This window comes from Cibotium barometz, chromosome 29 (assembly GCF_041138505.1).
Source record: "Cibotium barometz isolate CiBa-2024 chromosome 29, ASM4113850v1, whole genome shotgun sequence".
Lineage (NCBI taxonomy): Eukaryota > Viridiplantae > Streptophyta > Polypodiopsida > Cyatheales > Cibotiaceae > Cibotium > Cibotium barometz.
The window spans coordinates 17,674,094-17,696,177 of NC_141074.1; the positions used below are offsets into that span (position 1 = coordinate 17,674,094).

General features: G+C 38.7%; 1 protein-coding gene across 2 annotated transcripts; it reads left to right on the top strand.

Moving 5' to 3' along the window:
• The first annotated feature begins 15,388 nt into the window (after positions 1–15,388).
• LOC147621923 (fe(II)/2-oxoglutarate-dependent dioxygenase 4-like) lies at positions 15,389–17,836 on the top strand. Of its 2 annotated transcripts, XM_086823648.1 has the most exons (4): positions 15,390–16,151; positions 16,289–16,521; positions 16,743–17,058; positions 17,458–17,836. In XM_086823648.1, the coding sequence occupies exons 1-4, from the start codon at positions 15,921–15,923 to the stop codon at positions 17,716–17,718; spliced, it is 1,041 nt and encodes a 346-aa protein (XP_086679774.1). In that variant the 5' UTR covers positions 15,390–15,920; the 3' UTR covers positions 17,719–17,836. The 2 variants fall into 2 exon arrangements, with proteins under 2 accessions (XP_086679775.1, XP_086679774.1); XM_086823649.1 differs by lacking the exon at positions 16,743–17,058 and having other exon boundaries at positions 15,389–16,151; positions 17,458–17,513.
• Positions 17,837–22,084: the final 4,248 nt, after the last annotated feature.

Here is a 22,084-nt window from a genome sequence, read left to right on the forward strand (position 1 = left end):
ACCTGTCTGTGGAATCCTTTCACACACCATCTCCATCGTTCATGGAACTATGTACCTCTCCTGAGGTGATGGTGGAGCCACTTCCACCTTCTTATGTGGAAGAGAACCCCCTGCTGATGCCAGTTGAAGCCCAAAAATCCATTTTCTCCTTCGATGATGGATGTCATTCTTCCCTAGAGAACTCATGGGTAAATCTTGTATGCCTTACAGATGCAAGATGCTTAGACTAACTGTCTATATTGGACTGCTCGGATGACTACTTTACTTAGATGTACTTAAGAAATAGAGAAGTGTTGTCGGCTAATGTAAATGCTTTGTTAGCTATCTACTGTATTATGCCCGTAGTGGAGGTGAAGTGATGTTGATGTTGATGATGGTGTAGACTCTAATGACAAGTGTGCTGCTTTCCTGAGTAGTGGTGGTGCAAGATCTGGTGACAAGTGTGCTGCAATACCTGAGTGTGGTGAGGAGCAGAGAGGGTTGCCATCCAAAGTGGTGAAAGTGGTGCAAGATCTTGTGACAAGGGTGCTACAATACCTTAGTGGTGTAAGAAAAATGATGATAAACTGTAGCAGAGAGTGGGATGTTGTCCCAAGTGGTGTACTGATGATCAACGTTGAGGTGTTGTACTGTGTAGCAGAGAGTGGGATGTTGTCCCATGAACTGAAGATAAAAACACTGATGTTCTCTGTATAGCAGAGAGGGTTGTTGTCCCATAAGCTAAAGATAAAAACAGTGATGTGTTTAGTGTAGTAGAGAGGGCTCTGTTGTCCTATAAGTAGAGGATAAAACAATGATGATATGTAGCAAAGAGTGGGTTGGTGTCCCAAGTTATGCTACTGAAGAAAAACGCTACAGATATACTGTCAAAGAAGATGTGCTAATGTAGGGTAGGCGTCGGTAGCATCACTAGATGATGTGGTACCAGATATGTTTATGAAGTGGTACAAAAGACTGAATGAAGAGGCAATGCTATATATAGTCAAAGAGGTTGCTAGTCGGCTAGTGAAAGGGCAGTCCGGGCTAGCAAAAAGATAGTGCAAAAAAGATGGATAAAATTTGATTAATCCAGATAAAAAACATAGCTTTCTTTTGTACCAAACAATTCTCCATCATTTTGGCGGCCTTCAGCCCAAGACCCTAGGAAGGTGTGGAGTTCAGAATTTAGTAGTACAACAGTTCAACATTCATAAGTCAGAATTCAGTCAAAGTCAGCATCATCATCTTCACACAGATCTTATTAGATCTCAGTTTAACCATCTCATCTAATATAGCTGCATTACATTTGCATCAAAACCATTCTCTATCTCTTAAGTATATTTCTAAGTGTAGTTTAGTTAAGACTAAGGTTGTTTTACTACTACGATCGATCCCTCGCACACGTCAAAGATGATATGTGTATCTAGTTTGCAATTGGATGCCAAACTTCTGTAGTGTATGTAGAAAAAGGGGGCGAACCCATAGGGCTACCCCAGAGCAGAGCCTAAGGCTCTTGTAGTGGGCATGGGATAGCTTAGAGCCACCCCAAGGGGGGCAAGAAGGCCCCAAGTTGTGCCCACTAGCCCTTTTAGGCAGCCTTGGACAGGGCCCTACCCAGCTAGTCGGTTGAGTGTGGGGAAGTCCCACACTCTTTGTGCATGGCTGCGCAGTAGTCTAGACACCCTCTCTCTCTCTCTCTCTCTCTCTCTCTCTCTCTCTCTCTAATTTTCTACACATCTACTTCAGTCTTTCAAAAAAGGTTGCATACCATGAATTATCTCTCTGGTGCATGAGCACACCCAAAGGCAAGGAAAAATTTTGTCTTCACACTCCATTATTTGGTGTGGTAGTGAGAAAATGACAAAAAAAGGTAGCACAAACATAAGAAAAAGTTACATTTGTGGCTCTTTGGCAACTTCCCACATCTTTGGTAAGACCTAATTGAATATATTTGGCACCATTTCTAGGGAGGGATTTAGGGCTTAGCCTATTCTAGTGTTTAGTATGTGAAACCTAATATTTCTCAATGTTGATTAGGAAATACTTTAGAAGGGGTATAGTATTTCAGCCTTAGTGTGATTGAATCTTTGTTTTCTTCTTGTTTTCATAGAGGTTAGTTCATTTCAATTTTCCTCTTGACTTTTCTTGCCATAATGCTTGATTCATCTTACATTTAAGTGGGAATATGCTCAATTGACATGATTATGAGTGGGTGTCACTTACAAAACATCAAGAGTGAGCTCAAAATGCATGTTTTTATGTTTAATTTCTGATTTGTTTTTCATACATGCATTCTTTTTAAGCATGAAAAACTATAAATCTTTCCAAAATTGATACAATTATCCATTTTTTGATTTTTATCTTTAATTCAGGATTATTCTACCTTTTTAAGACCAAAACAATATGAAAACACTTAAAAAAACAACATGAAAACACTAAAAAAAACAAGAAAAACCTTAAGTTTAGCTATCTAGAAAAACAAGCATGAGCATCAAGCATGCATTGACATCATCAGGTTCTAAGGTTTAAATATGACATATTTGACCTTTGACACCTGTCTTTTGCATGCCTAAAAATTTATTGAAATTAATGGTAATTAATCATATTAATTTGTGCATCAAAATAAGCACCAATAGTAAAGTATTTGACATTGGTTCTTGGAAAATCTATGTAAGGTGCACACAACTGGTTTCTAGCTATTTGACACCAATGGGTTTAAACTATACTCATGTGTTAACTTTAGATCTTCTTGTAGTGACTGCAGCAGCAAGTTTAAACCTTTGAACTTGCCATCCTTATCCACAATAGTGTATAACAAACCTGATGTGGATAAGGATGGCAAGTTCAAAGGTTTAATTGACATCGCCACCATGAGAAAATCTATTCTCATACTATGTGAATTGTTTTCCCCAAAATTTTGTCTACGAGTTCTAGAGAAATGCCTTAATATGTTAAATCTCAAATTTTCAATTGATGCACCTTGGATTTAGAAAAATATTGGCAATACCAATCTACCTAAATGTAGTGCATCTTATAAGGTAAGTTCTTCCTACCCACCTGAGGTCTCATCAAATCCAATAAACAATACTCAATAGAGTACATTCAAATGGGGAAGGCAGGATTCCATTAACTTCCTAAATCAAGGAGTCTCTTATTGAATTGAGCCAAGAAAATGCTAATTTGAGTAAAGGGCCCAAGGTTCTCTTATTTTTACTACCCAATCAGCCCAATGCATTGGTCATTGGTCAAAACCCCAACATAGCACAAACTAAAAATCCAAGGAGATTGGAATGCTAGCCATTGTCTAGCATTGGGTGGTGGGATACATGGGCATGGGTGTGATATGCTAGCCATTGGGATATCACGCCCATGCCTATGCACCCCACCACCCAAAAGGGAAGCCATATTAGCAACTCCTAGAAATCCAACACTAGTGACCCAACAACCTCTCCTAAGGTACCCACCCGACCACCCCAAAGGGAATTCATATTAGCAACTCCTACAAATCCAACACTAGTGAGCCACCAAACAACAAACTCTCCCTAGGTACAAACCCACGACATCTCTTCACAACACAAAACCCAACAAAATCACAACTCTTCCTATGAGAGAGACCAGCTAAGTTAAGCTAAGACAAGAGCCAGCTCCAAGATTCTCACTCCTATTGGGAAAGCATTAGGGACTCCTTAACCACAGAAAGCCCCAAAAAATCTAGCCAAGTGGATGAGGGACAAATGCCAAGATACCTGATATACAACCACTTGACCCATAGAAATCCCCAAACAATCTAGCCAAGTGGGTTAGGGACAAATGTCAACATACCTAATGTAACAAAAACCAATGAGACATGTAAACCCTAATCCTATTGGTGTAGGTTTTCATGGACAACCTTAAACTTTCATCTATCCACCACCACATGAGAATATGTAGACATGTTAATGATGGCAAGGGTTTAGTGCCCATGCAAAGAGCCCCATATCGAGGAGGATCAATGGACAAAGCCAATCCACATCTCCTAGCTAGTGACCAAATTTGATAGGAATGGAGGCTCGGTTTAATACTTAGAAATGTTTAATCAAGTTTATGAGGAATTTGATAGGAATGGAGACTCGACTCTTTAATACTTAGAAATGTTTAATCAAGTTTGTGAGGAATTTGATAGGAATGGAGACTCGATTTAATACTTAGAAATGTTTAATCAAGTTTGTGAGGAATTTGGGAGTATAGATGAACAAACATTATCACTTTTAGTATATGTTTTGAAAGCAAGATGGTTCAAGTCTCTTAACTTGACTTGGCAAAAAAAACAAACTTTGAAATCTTGAGATCTACCTTCATATGTTTTACACCTAGTGGATTCTGATATAGTGCAAATTTACAACCTCAAAGGAGGCGAGTAAGACCATTATAGACTATAAATTAAAGAGTAGACATGAATTATTAGGTCACCACCAACAAGTCAACAACAATGAGGATAGTGAGACCAATTAGAGACTCTAAAAAGAGTAGATATGAGTTATTAGGTCACCAACAATGAAGATAGTGAGACCAATTAGAGACTCTAAAAAGAGTAGATATGAGTTATTATTAACAATGAGGTTGCCACATATTGTGGCACCCCGATATGCAATGTGGTATCGCCACATTGTGAAGTCATAAATTGCGTGTACATGTGAACTCATAAATTGTTTGAATGTGTGTGTGTTCATAAACAATTATGAACATAGGTCTAGACATATGTATAGACAATGATTCATAGGCTTGTGAGCTAGGGAATCAAACCCACGTGCTCTGTTTTTTCCATACCCATGGTCTAGCCACTAGATATTTGGTAGCTCACTTAAAGGCTTAGTTTTGAAATTAATATATATTAATAATCATATGTAAAAGGGTAGGTGGGGATATCATGCACACCGATACTTATCATAAGTTGAGAATTGGAGGAACTAGACAAGGTGCCACACAAACAATGCTCATGAAGCCCATGGCATAAAAAGAAATATGGAAATTGACCTTGGGATCTATGGGGGTTGGAGTAATAAACTCAAAGATTGACTGATTGAGAATGGATTAAGCTCATCAATGAAGAGGATTCACCTATTCTACTTTGACAAGAGAATCAATCAACAAGCAAGGTTGATTTTTGATGGGTCCCTTCAAAATCACAAATCCCCCCAAATGTCTCACAAAGCTCCCCTTGGTGATTCACATGCAAAGAACTAGAAAATCTCTATTTTCTCTCCCTCTTTGTGCCCTTGTCGTTCCTCATTAAATCATGGAATAAAACCCCTCCAGTTCATCAATGCATATGTCGGCAAGCCCATGACCTGCTGACTATGCCCAAAGAAAATGGGGTCAAGGTGCCCTTCTTCTTGGAGGAGGAAGCGCGTCAACAATTGGAGGGAAATTTTTTAGCTATTACCCTTAGGCCTCATAATACCTATAGATCTACCACTGGCAAGCCAGGAAACAAGGACAATATTAGAAAATCCAGAGACTCAAGAAAGAAGGAATGCCCATCTCAATTACCCTTCCACTCCGACTGGTTTGGGATTTGGCTGTTACATACCAAGCCCTTAGGGTATTTATTGGACTTTTCTTTGGCCCCCACCCCCCGGTGGAGGTTATAAAAAGCTAGATTAGAGACAACTGGCTCAAGAAACTAACCAAGATTGATTTTGACAAAGCTTATGAGATATTAGACCTTGGGGGCCCAAACCTCTACAACTTCCTCTATTTTACAAAGACATATGATGCCAATGAGGCTAGAGGTTAGGTGCTAGATAATGATGGCCACTTCCACACCGTCCATATCTGAGTCTCAACCTGGTCTGAGAAGCCTTGTACCTCCCAAGAATGGAACAACCTCATGTACACCTCACCAACGCCCCATGTTTGACTCGCAACACCTTCCAAGGTAGCACCACCAAGGACGAAGTAGAGTGGGCCAACATAACCCAAGAGGAGCTTGTGATGCCAGCCACGGCCCTCTCATTTTTACTCACAACCAAGTGGACAGATCGCTTTAGTAGGTGCAGCCTCTCAACACTAGCCAGGGTCCACCAAGGCATGCCTATAAACTGGGCCGAGTACTTGCAGAAGGAGCTACACTCAGTATGTGCCAACCCCCAAGTAAATCTTGCAACAACATCCCTCCTCACCAAGGTACTCTTCCATGCTGCTGGATGGGAGGAGCTCCCTAGGGAAATACAGGTAACATGGCACAAAGCACCATCACCCAAAACCCAAGCAGTATGAGAAAATTCCACCCAAATCTAGCGAGGGCCCACCCACAGAGGAGCTGGAAGCCGCTGAACCCCAATGCAAGGCCACTGAGGAGGAGGCACAACGCCAAGCCTTTTATGATCAAAACCTCTATAAAACCCCACCCCCCATTGGATCCTCTCCATGCCCTCCTCATCACTCAGAAGGTGGCCCCTCATCTTCTGCCTCTTCACACAAAAATATTGTGGAAACCCTTTGTTGGGCATGCACTGGAAATTTTCGATCACGTATTAGTAGCATATTAATTTAAGTACTCAAATTTTAGAGATAAGGGGCACAAACATTTTTGCATTAGGTGGTGGCATTCAAGTAATTGTGTTTGGATGCATAACCCCCCCCTTCTCCCCATATCTCTTAATAAGAATTAGCTATGGTTAGTGTAAGGGTTAATTGTTCCCAAAATCAAAGCTACAGTAGACTAGAAGAACTGTCACAAAGTATCAAACTTCTAAGTAAACGGGTGAGACCGTTTAATAAATATAAGGTTCCTTTAAATCCTCGCATTCCAAGGCGGCAGCATGCTAGCAAGTGATTCGGCACAGAGGCAGGCTACCATTGGTCCGCCCGGGGAGATGAAAGAGAAGTTGAGATCTCGTTTCACATATAGATGGGGAGATGAAATTGCAGAAAGATAGTGAGAGAACCCTGTGTTGATGGCTATGTAGCTGTGTCATTGAGAAGGAAAGAGATCCACACGCGCGCGCACACACACAGACGTGTGGAAGTTGACGAACGACGGAAGTGCACACGTGCTGATATGAACCCATAGAAATCGAGGAAATGCCCACCACCCAAAAAGCGCCCAAAAGCGAGGCTTCACAAGCGCATTACTGCGCTACATTCACTACCCCTGTAGCATTGGGATACATTTCTTTGTTCATACATACATATGTTTATTCACATGCAAACCTATCTCTTTCTTCCTGCTTTGCTATCACCTTTACTTCACCTTAATTGCCCCAAGACATGTCACTTTAACAACACACATTGAGTGGCAAGTGAATGCTATAATTAAGCAAACCACTTTAACAACACAAAATTCATGAGAAGTAAATGTTATAATAAGCAAGCCACTTGGACAACACACAACTCACAACAAGTGCATGCTATAGTGGGGTCATATCCTTCTTAAGAAGAAGCACTCAATGATACTACCTTCACTCACAAAAGTTGGCCACAAGGTCACATGTTTTTTTAATCTTTTACGGACTTGCAATGTATGCAAATACTTCATAGTTGATACAATATGCATACGTTGGATGACGAAAATTATGGTGATCGGCATCATGTCATTGAGGGGGATCATGCAGCTTTGAAAATTGTTGTTGGAGTTTGGTTCTTTAAGAGTAAATGGAAATGTTTTTTTATAGTAAAGAGAAAAAGTGAAGATGTAGATGCATCTACTATCATCATAGATTAGGTGTTCAAAAAATTTAATAGTAAAGGGAAAAGTGAAGATGAAGATGCATCTATGGTCATGGACTAGGTACAATGCTTCACCCTCATCATTATGACTATGTGGGTAATGAGTTATTCTATTTTATAAGGCCTCCTTTATGAGGAAAAGACACTTTGTGTTTGAACATGCCTAGTGCTTCACAATTTCCCAATTTATACATTGAGGTTGGCCATAGGTGGCCAACCTCAATGATAAAAAGGTGGTTAATGTAGATTTGGGTGGTAAAAAGATGGCTTATGTGAATTTGCACCATGCTAAATAGGATACATACACAAGGCTAGTAGACTACACTCAAGGGTAGAATAAGATCTTCTAGAGTGAGACAGGTTGTAGGATCCAAATGGGCACTAAGACACCTTGCATAGGTCTAGAAGATGCATGTCTTATATTAATCCAATTGGGTGGTGGGTAGAAGAAGATCTTATAGTGACAACATCTTTAGGTTGTAGGACAGGTGGTGACACATCATCCTTAGGTCATCCTTAGGTTGTAGGACCCAATTGAGCGCTAAGACAACCTTGCATAGGTCTACAAGGTGTGTCTCATATATTCCATGCGGGTGCTGCGGTTGGTTTTGGTCTAAATGGGTAGGGTAATAGACCGCAATCAAGGGTAGAAGAAGATTTCCTAGTGGCACATCATCTTTAGTTATAGGACCCAAATGAGCACTAAGATAACCTTGCATAGGTCTAGAAGTTGCTTCTCTTATATTACTCTAGTTTGGTGGTGTGGTTGGTTTGGTCCAAAGAGGTAGGGTCGTGGCCGATCTACTAAAGGAGATAGGTTTGATAGCTCCCTAGTCATATTTATAACATTGGATTGGAATCTATCTTTATCGCATTGTTTTGCCAATAAATGGCATCCTTTGTCACATAGTTTACATAGATCACCATCAAGGCTCCCTATCATGAGTGTAGGGTGGGCAAACATCATTAGTCTATAATTTTAGTTTGAAATAATAATTTTGTATCATTATCTATATCGCTCTTGCTTTAAGTTCTTTCATGTGAAAGATCTTACTATTTGTGTGAGCATATAAGTTGTATTTTCTTACATGGTATTAGAGAATAGGCTTTGGACAAGGCTTGCTTGTAGAGGTGGCTATGTCATATAAGATTTAGAAAAACTTTCTCAACTTGTAATAATGCTACAAAGGCTCAACCACCACCAAGTTTGGCAAGAACCATGAAAAAATAGAAGATATTGCAAACAAAAGATTTGTTAAGTTTAGAGTTTAAAATGATAGACCTTGGGCTTTTTTTTTTTGTGGGGATTGAGGCCTCATGGGTTCACCTAAAAATATGTAAGTATAGCACGTGAGTTCAAATGAAGGGGTTATTTCATTTAAAAATTTAAGGTAAATTTACAGAAATACATTTATAGACGGGGGTTTTTTAATCGGTTTTGAGAATCGGTTTTGAGAAGAAACCCGTAAGTCCATAAATAAAAAGAGGGTATAGTGGAGAAATACTAAAGACATATAGCATGGCTAAGTGTAAGATAGTTGTCCCTTTTTATCCCCCCTCTCTCACATGCTTCAAAATTACAAAATCTAACCCCCTTTTTCATTAACAATAAAACCTCATTCCTCACCCCCTCCCACATAATTTAAAACTGCAAAACCTAACCCCCTTTTTTATTAACATTAAACTCCCCCATCCCCCCTTCTTACAAACCCATACCCCTCCTCCCCAATGCCCCCCACCCCCACCCCATTTTTAAAGCTCCCTACTAATTTTATCTCTTCTATTTTATTTGATAAAAAATATCAAAAAGTAAAAAAAGAAAACAAGTGAAGAAGAAAAAGCAAACAAAAAATCCAAAAAGAAGCAAAGCAGAGTTGATTTATACGCACACATGCCCTAGCTTTATGCCTTGATTCACTCCACGCACATCTTTTAGGATCATGGCACATCTATTAGCACATGTTCTGGACACCATCCCACCACCATATTCGCAACACCATCCCACCACCATTTGAGTGTTCCCATGCCATGAGTTTATGTACATATTTAGGTGGTACGAGGAATGGTGGGGTGTTTTTTCATTTCTTGAGAATGCATGGGAGGATTTAGCTGATGTCATGATGGGCAAGGCACGATCATTGCATTATGAGATGATGTATCATATACCTTATATTTTATGAAATTCCATGGCTTTCCATACTTTTTTCTATTGCTCTAGGATTACGTGGAATTTTTCCATGCTTATCCTCACCTCGACTTACTTTGTTTTAACCCTTTCATTGCTCCATCACCCAAGGTTACACGGATTTTATCAGTGTCTCCTCACATCCTTTACCCTACATTAGCTAGCCAACTAGACCACATTATGGTGCATCATGAGAAGCTCCGCATACACCCAATTACCTTGCCACATCAAGCCTTGTCTCAAAACATCTTGCACATTGGGAGGAGCCCTCCTTACCTCACATATCTTAGCCATCGAACATTGTATCTGAGCACCCTCAAGTCTCTTTTTTAAGGAGGATCTTTCCTTTACCATCGATGTATCTTTTTTGGGGGGACACCTCTTTACACATGTGATTACATGCCTGACATTCAAGGCACACGCTCCATTTCCATCATCATCCATTGTCCTCATGTCACATGGTTCTCACTCATCATTGGCATTCACGAGAGAACTAGCTCTTTGCACTTACATTTGGGATCCAAGATCCTCATGTGTGGATACTTATTCCTTGGCATCAACTTTTAAGGGGGTTCTCAACTCCCCCTTGCTACATCTTTCGAGGGAGAGCCTCTTTATCCATTCCACTCCATGTCACATTCAAAGGCTTTAGGTCCATATTTTCCACTTTGTTCCATAGGCCCCACTTTGCATGTGTATCATTCATAATTGGCATTCCCTCAGGCACCCTCCTTGAGCCACTTTGTATGGGACCCATGATAAATCTACATTGACTTTCCATAGTCTTCATCAATGCCACCTTCTAATTTGACATACCATTTCTTGGTGTTTACTAGAGCATCTACTCTAGCCTCCAACATTTGGGATCCCGACATACACCTTTGGGGCCCCTTAGGCTCCTTGTCTTTCATTTGGGCTCCCGGTGGATGTGATCGACTTTTAAGGTGGGGGAGCACCCCTCACTTTCTTTTTTCCATGGTCTACACTTGAGGTGGGGGGGTCTCCCTTTCTTCACTTTTTAGTACATGGATCATCGTCATTCGACACATCTTATGGATCCTTGGGCTTAGGTCGTGCTCTACATCGGCACATCTTTGTCATGATTCTTCTTTTGGGATTCATCATCAAGATTAACTTTATCCTTTTTTCACCCTCCCCCACTGCATTTGTATACTCAATTTGATGTCATTTGACCATATCCTTGGGACCAAATGTGTACTCAAGGTGGGGGTTGTTAACCTCTTTTCGTACACCATGGCCTAGCACTATACACCCTGTCCAGACATGATGGTACTATACATGCACATGTACATGTATATCTATTAATGCGTTGATCCTATGTTTTTTGAAGGAATGTGTATCATAACATTGATGTTTTCATATATATATATATATATATATATATATATATATATATATATATATATATATATATATATATATAGAGAGAGAGAGAGAGAGAGAGAAAGAGAGAGAGAGAGAAAGAGGGTCTACTTTAGTTATTAACGATGATCTACTTGAGTTATTGAGGTGCTTGTGGTCCTTTTCCATCAAAAGTTATCTATATTCAATGTTGCACCACTCCACTCTCCTTTAGTTCATACTCACCTTGAATTAAGTCAAACATTATATTTTAAGAAAATCAAAATCACCTTGCATTGAATAAAACATTGTATGTTAAGAATAACAATATTATTTCTACTTTTAACTAGATTAATCCCATTTTTTATCCTTTCCACACAATGTGAAATAGTGCCTTTTTACCATTGGGTTTAACCTAAATCTTTGGATAGTCCTCTATGTGAAGGACATGGATAATATGGACATTTTGAGCATATTTATTTTAAAAAAATGAAGTTTCTTGTTGAATTTTTTAACACCATTTCAAAGTGGTTTATCATTGGAACTCAATTCCGTATTGAAATGAAGCACCAAAATCTAATCAAGGCCACATGTTCATACTATTAATCTAAACATATATATGAGCTACCCATGTAGTTTGTAATTCACATCCTTACAATGCCATAAAACCATTCATAAAACTATTTAATTAGAATCAACCAGCTTTTGTGTCTAATTAAAGCTTCCATCTGTCTAGGCTTTCTTGTCATAAAGGGGATCTCTTACTACAAAAATGAATATTATTACCCAACCAACACCCACACACACACACACACAAGAGAGAGAGAGAGAGAGAGAGAGAGAGAGAGAGAGAGAGAGAGAGAGAGAGAGAGAGAGAGAGAGAGAGAGAGAGAATTGGAAGATCCTTTAAAAAATTAAATAGGAATAGGATAAGGCACTTAAGCTCGAGAGGGCCCATTTCTGAATGAAGTGTGGTGAGGACAAAAGGAAAGCTTCACACGTATGTAATTAAAACATTTTTCTTTATAGAAATGAATTTTATGGTTTTAAAATTAGGCTATACATAGAGAGAGAACATGTCGATAAGATTCATTTAATGCACTATTCATAGTTTACATAAAACTATTAATGATTAGTAAAAGTTTTCTTAAAAATCATTTGGTGCTAGTAAATTATAATCTTTAAAGTACTCAAAATGTTGGAAAAGCTCAATGCTCCAGCCTCATGTAGCTTCTATGGGTGACAATGTGCTTTACTTTATAAGGTCTCCTTTATGAGGATTAGCCATTGTGGTGAGCAGTTGGGCACCCCACTTTAGATACTGGATGGTGGTGGGGCCAAGTCTACCTAAAGAGAGCTAGGAGATGGCTTATGTAGACTTAGCACTCTACCAAGTAGGAAGAATGCTTGTGCAGGCTATGTGATTGCATTAGTGAGTGCCAGATAACAAACTGAGGACACACTATTCTCAGGTTGTGGGGTGAGGGCCCATTTGAGGGTCTAGATGCTCTCAAATGGCCATGGAAGCTACTTCAAGTACCTATGGGACTTAGTTATAGTCTAATTTAGTCCCAATCGGATAATGTGGTCGATTGGTCATTTTGGACCAAGTTGTGAGTTGGTCGTCGATGTGGCCAACCTACATCCATGCTTAGTGGGGTCACTCATAAATATGTAAGCGTAGCACGTGGGTTCAATAGAAGGGATTTTTAAAATACCTTTTTTACACATTTTTTACATAGAGAAGGGTACCATTTAAAGGGCATATTCATAGGTCGAATAGAAAAAGGGTATGCTTTATTCATGAAAATTTCATAGATAAGGGATTTTTAAAATAGGCCTTGAATGCACGCGATATAGAGGGTTTACTTATAGTGAACCCCCCGAGCATCCATGCCAACCCTGGGTTCTATATATAGACTAGTTTAGTAGCCTTAGTTCATCAATTTAATTGTGTTTAAGCACTCTTGTAAGCAAGACATCCTCTATCTAGAGAGTCTATGTCTATATCACCCATCAAATTTCTTTACTCGAAGCACACAGATAGGTGGATGCCATCAGCTCATAATCAAGCTTTTACACTCATGTAAAGCAAAACATCCTCTGTCTAGAGTCTGTGTCTATATCGCCCATCAAAGCTCTTTACCTGAAGCACACAGATAGGTGGATGCCATCAGTTCATAATCAAGTTTTTACAAGGAGTAATATTGTTTACTCTCCACTTCTTTCTACAATTGAGTGCTTTGTATTGTGTTGATCCAGCTTTCGCTCTCTATTATGCTTTGTATTGTTTACTCTCCACTTCTTTTTGCAATTCAGTGCTTTGTATTGTGTTTATCCAACTTTCGCTCTATTATCTATTCTTACACAAAAAGCATTAAGAAACTATAATAACCTTATCTTCAAGGAGACATGTATAAAAAGTGTCTTGCAAATGCATTAAAGAAGATTTTTTATATTGCACATTTGTAGCATGTTAAAAAACTTATTTAAGATATTTTCAAACAAACTTTTTAAATTAGAATATTTTTATAAAAAACAACTAAATAATGACCATGGAAAAATATGTTTAAAACTTTTTTTTGCACTTGATATATTTTTTCAAACTAATATCCTATGTTGAGAGTATACTTAGTCGAAATTTCTTTGAAATAATATACTTATCGAGAAATGATTTTTTTAAAGTCTTTAAAAGCCACAAAGGTGGCTTTTTCTTTAAAAGACTAGTGTTGATGAACAATGCACTTTATGCAAATTTCTAGATTTGTTATTGGTATAAATCTCTCAACTAATAGTTTGTGTTGTATTGTAACTTAATATTATTGTTTTTGGATACTTCATAGAACTCTAATGTAACTTCTTTTTTGTTTATTGGCTTCATTTAGTACACAATGTATTCCATTTAAAAACATAAATATCATGTTTGTTTGCAACAAAGGTTACATGGTTAAATAGGAGCTATCTATCCCATATTTCAAAAGTTAACACACACTTTTTAACACATTTAAGAAATGGTGCAAGAAAAAACATATAACTGCTTATGGTGAAAGACAATTATAATGCATAAGAGAAAAGAGACATGACACTTTGCATAGGAAAGATAAGCACAAAACACATAATATGTGACACGAAAGAGAAATCCCACCATCAAGTTTTTGGTTCTTTGTGTTGTAATTCTCAACAATCCTTTACAATGCCTATTTGGTTTCTTTTTGCAATATGCTTGGAATGATAGTTTGTGAATGACATTCTTTAAGAGAGCCATGCTATTTGTCTTCATATGGCTCCACTATTTTGGGATGTCTTGTCATAAAAATCATACAACTTTAAGAATTCACGATAGCACATTAGTATCCATTTTTGTAATGTTAAGGAACCATGCTCAAATGAAAGGGATGGTGTATAGATTATAGAGACGCTATTTTTAATCTCATCATATAATTATGGACTCTATTCAAGTCTCAAGCTCCTTACTCTTGAGATTCCCTCGTGTCACCAATATGTAGGTGGTAGTAAAAGAATAGGTCTAGCTTATGTTGAGTTATGCACTGCATTTAAGCCTAAAGTTCCTTACTCTTGAGAGTCCCTTGTGTCACCAGTGTGTAGGTGGTACCAAAAAAAGGTCTAGCACATATAGCTTTGTATACCTAGTCACAATAATTACAAAGATTTCTAACAAACATTAGGTACCACACGTCTTGTGCGCACTCATGTGATATCATATTTGTGGCCCATAATTCAAATTATGGGAAATGTAAGTGACCTTCTTTTATCAAAATCAAACATTGGGATTGTTTTTTTTTATTATTTCGATATAGTATATTGTACAATTGGTTCTCATGATACAAACTCAAGAGGGTGAGATATTTTTGTCTTCAACCACTTTTGCTACTTTGTGGACATGAAGTATTATTGATGATGTTTAATTGCACATGTTGATATAATGATGAACGAATAATATTGAAATTGGTTTTTGTGTACTAGATTAGCGCCTAGTATGGACGGAGCATATACAACATGTGTAAAATTGTGTGGTGAGTATCTACTATAAATTGAAGCCGTTTGAGACATGTAAAGGCGCTCTCTCTCTCTCTCTCTCTCAAGCTCACACACACACACACACTCTCTCTCTCTCTCTCTCTCTCTCTCTCTCTCTCACACACACACACACACAAAATAATGCGTCTCTCTCTCTCTCTCTCTCACACACACACACACGCGTCTCTCTCTCCACACACAAGATGCACAGTATTGGTTCCTTCTAGTTAGCTACTAGAACTCTCTCTCTCCCTCTCTCCACACACAAGTTGCACAGCATTGGTTCCTTGTAGTTAGTTACTCTCTCTCTCTCTTTCTCTCTCTCTCTCTCTCATAGTAATGCACGACAGTCTTTCCTTTTAGCGCGCGCGCGCGCTCTCTCTCTCTCTCCCCACACACACACAAGACGCACAGTATTGGTTCCTTCTAGTTAGCTATTAGAGCTCTAACTCTCTCTCTCTCTCTCTCTCTCTCTCTCACTCTCACACACACACACACACAAGAATGCGCGATAGTCTTTCCTTTTAGCGCGCTCACTCTAGACCTCTCTGAACTCTCCACACACACACGACGCACAGTATTGGTTCCTTCTAGGCAGCTACAGCTAGTTCTGTGTGTGTGTGTGTGTGTGTGTGGAGTTGGCTGCATGGAGCTGCAACCTCGAGTTCGAAGCATCAAGGAGCTTGTAGATTCGGGCCTTGCAGGGCAAGTGCCTGCCAAGTATATACGCCCACCAGAGGAGAGGCCTTGTCTGTCCAAGACTCCGAACTGCACCCTTCAAGTTCCAACTATCAACCTCGCAAACTACCAAGGACAAGGCAAAGCCCAGATTATCAAAGAAATTGGGCTCGCCTGCGATGAGTGGGGCATCTTTCAGGTAACCGAACAGTAACACCACCACTAATTATTTGCCAATAACACTAAGCAGCAGCTGCTAATCAAAGAGATCAATTATTAACACTGCACCAGCTTACCTTAATCTGCTAGCTGATTTAGTTCTTGATATTATAAAAGGTGATTAATCATGGTGTCTCGCCCACCTTGCAATATCGACTTTGGAAAGCTGTTTCCGACTTCTTTGCATTGCCAACCGACGACAAAATGCGTTTCAACCTGAATGATCCCTCTTGTCCCTTGCGGTATTTCACCGGATTTGTTACACACGAAAGCGTTGGAGAGTGGAAGGATACACTAGGTTTCAAACCTACCCCTAGCATGGATCCCACTTTGCTTCCTCACTTTTTAAGGTGAGCTTCCCACCCTTAGAGCTTCTAAGGTTCCACAACGGTTTGATCTCTTCCATTTTTTATGGCTTCATTGTTTTGTTTTCTATCCTAATACAAGAGATTTCCCAAGCATCACACTAAAACATGAGTTTAAAATATTTTCTTAATTATTCTTGGGCAAGATGCATACCTCATTATGAGTGCTCTTGATGTACTAAGGATAAATTTGTTTATGATCACAGAGGCCCAATGTTAGAATTTCATGAAGAAGCGAGGGTTCTCGCACACATCCTTTGTGATGGAATTTTTGCAAGTTTGGCATTGGAGGGCAAGGTCTTCTATAAACATTTATCTCGTGAAACCATGGTGTCTAATTATTATCCTACTTGTCCAAAGCCAGAGCTCACATTCGGGTTGAGTCCCCATTCAGATTTTGGGTCACTCACAATCATAATGCAAGATGAAGTGGGAGGATTACAAGTTAGAAAAGGAGATAAATGGGTCAATGTGAAACCTATAGCAAATTCATTTATTGTCATCTTGGGAGACCAAATTGAGGTACATTTTGACACACACCATTCATGAAGCATTAATGGCACCTAATACAGAACTATAAGTATGAGGGTGGTAGGGTAGCATGTAGCCTTAATTCTATTGCATGCATCATATTTAGATGAGGATAAGTGTAATCATACAAACATGAGGGCATGTAGCCTTATTCTATTGCATGTATCACAATGAGATGAGGATAAGTGTTATCATATAAGCATGAGGGTGGTAGGGTAGCATGTAGCCTTATTCTATTGCATGCATGATAATCAAATGAGGATAAGTGTTATCATACAAGCACGAGGGTGGTAGGGTAGCATGTAGCCTTATTCTATTGCATGCATCATAATCAGATGAGGGCAAGTGTTATCATATAATAATTCCTCTCATACTTGCTTTCTTTAACAGATACTAACAAATGGACACTTTAAGAGTGCGGAACATCGAGTTGTAACAAACACAAAGAAGCCAAGAATGTCCATTGCCTGTTTCTATAGTCCAAATGAGGACGGAAAGGTTAAACCTATAGACAAGTTTGTGACTGATGAAAGTCCTATGTATAAAGAAACTATTTTTGGTGACTATATGAAGAATGGATTTAGCAGAGGAGGACTCAATGGTAAGTCCAATCTTGAATTTAGTAGTAATGCGAAAAATCCCATCAAGTAAACAACTCCATGTTGCTTTTTTGTTCTACAAATGAACAAATAGTACTCAGTAGTATTGAGTGGCTTTGATCACACACATTGGACCTTGCTCTATGTAACAAAGGAATAATATAGATATATTGAGGTTTATGTATGATGCCCTCTATCTTTTAAAAGAAGCAAGTTAAAAAATAACCATGTTTGTCTTTGAACTTGAGCTCCTGTTAGCCATAAGTGGACCTCTCTCTCTAAGTAAACATTATTTTTCTTTCTTTCTTACATATGTACACATAATAGTATTTTTTCATCAAACTCACTGAACCTTGCTCTATGTTATAAAGGAAGAACATAAATACATTAAGGTTTCTGTATTATGATCATGTATCTTATGAAAGAAGACTTGTAAAAAATATTCATCTTTTATCTTTAAGCTTGAGCTCTTATCAATTATGAAGCAATTCTCTCTCTCTCTCTCTCTCTCTCTCTCTCTCTCTCTCTCATTCATATTGTAGTATCTAGCAATCATTCATGTTGGTCTTTGTGCAAGAAGTAGCAACAAACTAGCCATGTGACTAAGAAATTATTGATAGACTTTACATTAGGCATGCATATGACTTGTGGGCTCATGACATTCTTGAGAGCCATAAGACATTCACACTCGCATCTACAGAGTCAGCCACAAGAGGAATAAAGAGATGGGCCAGTTTCATTTGTTGTCTACATAGTTGGTCAAAAGAGGACTAGAGAGATATGCCAATTCTATTTCTTGTCTTTTAAGTATATTATGTGTTCCATGTGGATTAGGATTGGAGATGGGATGTGTGGGACTACACCTCTCATGAAAGCTTATCCAGGCCTCTACATGACCGTCACTACAAGGGAATAGAGGCTTACCAATGAAAAATACCAACATTTTTGGCTAAGTGATGATCATTGGATATTGGTCAACAAAATAAGCATTGGTATTTACCAATATTTTTTGCTCTCGTAAAATCATTGTATACCAATGAAACCATCACTAGTATTTAGCGATATTTTGTTTCTACTAAAAACGCTAGATACTAGCAATTTGGGTTTAGACCTTCATTTTATCTTTTTTATAGTTTTTGCATGGTCAATACATCAAGAAATGTCTAAGATTGAAAAAATTAAAAGACTGGCACACATATCCTCTTCCTTTGACCTCTCTCTCTCTCTCTCTCTCTCTCTCTCTCTCACCAACACAAGCAACACACAACCAACTTCATCTTGTATAAATAGCTTACAAAATCTAAAAATAAGGGGGCCAATACAATTATTAATTGATGCTAAATGTATCTAATATGTTTCATCAATCCCATCTTATAGAGCAAATCTACTTGAGTATCATGATCAATGTCTAACTCAAGTAGCAGATCAATAAAAAGTCGATCCAAGGCATCATCAATCTCACGGTCTACATATAAATCATCACTATTATCGAGCCTTATTTCATCTTTGTCTCTTTTTTGTACACCTTCCTCCACATTGCCTTGGTCTTCAACTTGCTCTCTCTAATCTACCATCCTCCATATTCTCATGGTTTCCATGATCCTCATCATCCACTACATTGTCATCCACTTCCTCCTCATTTCTTCATGTTGAAATATGCGAGTGGATCACGGGGTGATTTGAATCACATACACCATATTGGATCAATACGATCAGGGTGGATCAAGCTGAAAAATAACCTGCAAAATCACAAAAGAATGAGTAAGTAGCCCATTTTAATCTATCATAAGTAAGTTTCTTCATTTAAAGATTACTACATACTTGCTCATAGTGTTGAGGGAGCACAAGGTATCTTTCTCATCTCTCCAAAGCTTTGTGAAGTCAATTGTAAAGAAATCATTTGGGATGCATTTTCATAGCTGCATGAGCACCACTACATATCACTTTGAACCACTTGACATCAAATATATCGATACTAAAATATCTAGACCTGACCTTTATGATGTCTTGAATGGTTCCACAATAATCTAATTTGTCAGGTATGATGTTTGCGTCATGTCTACGTACTCTACTATCTTGCTCAAAGTTTTCCATGATGACACCGCAATCAAATGTGTTTCTTTTATAATCGACATACTCGGAGTGAAATGTCTCCCCTTTGACCACATTGCATTGCGCACCTTATACTCTTATAGAAAAAACATGAGTCACAATTAGGATGCTTCCACAATACATAGACATTATATGCATATTACATCGAAATAAAAATTACATTCAAGAGGGTGAGTTTACTTACTTGATAGTCACATCCTCATACATACTCCCACTCATCCTTTCTCACCTTGCAAGTTACTTCTATAATGTGGCTCTCCACATTGAGGACATTGTGTGGAGTGCTCATAAATGCCTCTATATAAGATAAAATCATTTGAACATGTATCAATCCTCTTGTAATCCATACCAAGATTAGATAGTACTTTGCGAGCATCACTCCTTATCCTAGGCAAGTGGTTGCCTTATGTAAGCATAGCCATAAGGATTCTATTACTAAAATCACTCCATCCATAAGGCAAGTGGCTGCCTTATTGAAGCATAGCCTTGAGGAGCTTAAGGAGGCTATTGATACTAACATCACTCCATCCATACCTCACTTACAAGTTAAGCAATTCCAAGGTGGCTCGAAGCCTTATTGAAGCATAGCCTTGAGGAGCTTAAGGAGGCTATTGATACTAACATCACTCCATCCATACCTCACTTACAAGTTAAGCAATTCCAAGGTGGCTCGAAGCTTTGAGTAGGAGAAACCATCGTACACCTTCCCTCAACACATCCGCCTCTTTTGTACATGGACCAAATTCTTGGCCCCCTCAACCTCTCTTCAAAAGTATTTGTCCACCATCTCATGCATGGAATCTTCTTCTTCTTCCTCATGAGGTGAGGGAGAATATGGGTCCTTATTGATGGTCAATGTAGGCTGCTCGTGTGCCACTCCTCTATGCATTGGATGCCATGGAAGGATTTGGCATATTATGCATTATCCTCCTCATATTCTCCCCTTCATCCTCATCCTTTATGTATACACACACCAAAGCAGATTTATGTCATAAAATAGATCATTTATTATGATACAATACATCACTAAGCAAAGGATGTGGATGAAATATACTTACCGAATCAAAGTTTTCATCGCTTGGTCTTCCATGAGGCAATGCATTATGTAGGCCATGCATGCTTTTATGAATGATGGTGGTGATATGGCACTCTTGTCTATAACCCCCCTTGCATAAGGCACATGGGCATCAAACCTTCTCTTGCCACTCTCGAGAACCCACCATAAATCCCTCCTCATCACTTGAGTATGTCATTGACCTACATGATAAAACTCGTGGAGTAGCAGATCCCAAGATGCAATCAGAATCAATTTGCAATTTGTATTGTCTATTCTTCCAATCTAATGAACAATTGGTAGCACTTAACCATGATTGACCAAGAACAACCTCTACCACTGCCTTGGACTTACTAGCCACATAAAAGGGAACTGACATCTGGTGATCCTGAATGGACATCATAATGACACATTTTTCCTCTATAGGGTTATCTTCACCTGAGAAGCTTCATAAGTCAATATCATATGAAACCCCTGGCATGCTTGGCTTTTGTCACATGGGCTGTTGAAGAACAATCTTCCGATCTTGAAGAGTGTACTTTGTGAAGTTGGGGGGAACGTTGAGACCTTGTTCTTGCCCACTTGAGTCATCACTAATTGAAGACCATGCAGTTTTGAGCTCTCTTTTGCAATTTTGCATCAGAGTTTTTTGTTCAACCGTTATCTTTGCACTTCCGACACTCTCTTTTGAATCGGTTTGAGACTTGAGTTTTTGTTTTGGTTTCTTCGTTTTTTTGTGATTTTTGCTTACAATCTTTAGCTTTTCTCCTGGTTGGAATCTATCTGAACATTTTACTTGGTCTTTGATACTATCTTGTGCTTGGACATAGTATAGATATCCATTCTTTCCTGAGAAGTGAGGTGGTGGTGGTCGAGAGTGTTCATTCTTAAACTCCTCGTCTTCTTTTTGTATTCTCTCACATCGTTCCCTCTCATCTTGTTTACGGATTCTCTTATGGCTCTTAGAGCATTTACGTTTAGGTCGGCTTTGAGGGATCTCCACTTGAACCTCCCTTCCTCGCAAGAGTAAGCGTGCCTTTCCTAACTCTTTCTCGTGGATTATGTCATCATCATCAAAATCAGAGTCCCATCCATCTTCCTTATCAGCATCATTAGCAAATTTGAGTGTTAAATCCTCCACTAAGACTTCCTCTACATGCAGTGCTATTGTGGATGCATTCCCATAGTACAAATCATCTAGAAGGTCACGTGGTTGTACCATTCATATAGGAATAATGTCATATCCATCTGA

What these genes read in the sequence shown, in the direction of transcription:
- LOC147621923 (XM_086823648.1), top strand. Translation starts at nt 15,921, where the DNA reads ATGGAGCTGCAACCTCGAGTTCGAAGCATCAAGGAGCTTGTAGATTCG. An exon ending in ATGAGTGGGGCATCTTTCAG is followed by an intron (nt 16,152 to 16,288) that starts GTAACCGAACAG and finishes ATATTATAAAAG; the next exon opens with GTGATTAATCATGGTGTCTC. An exon ending in TTGCTTCCTCACTTTTTAAG is followed by an intron (nt 16,522 to 16,742) that starts GTGAGCTTCCCA and finishes TTATGATCACAG; the next exon opens with AGGCCCAATGTTAGAATTTC.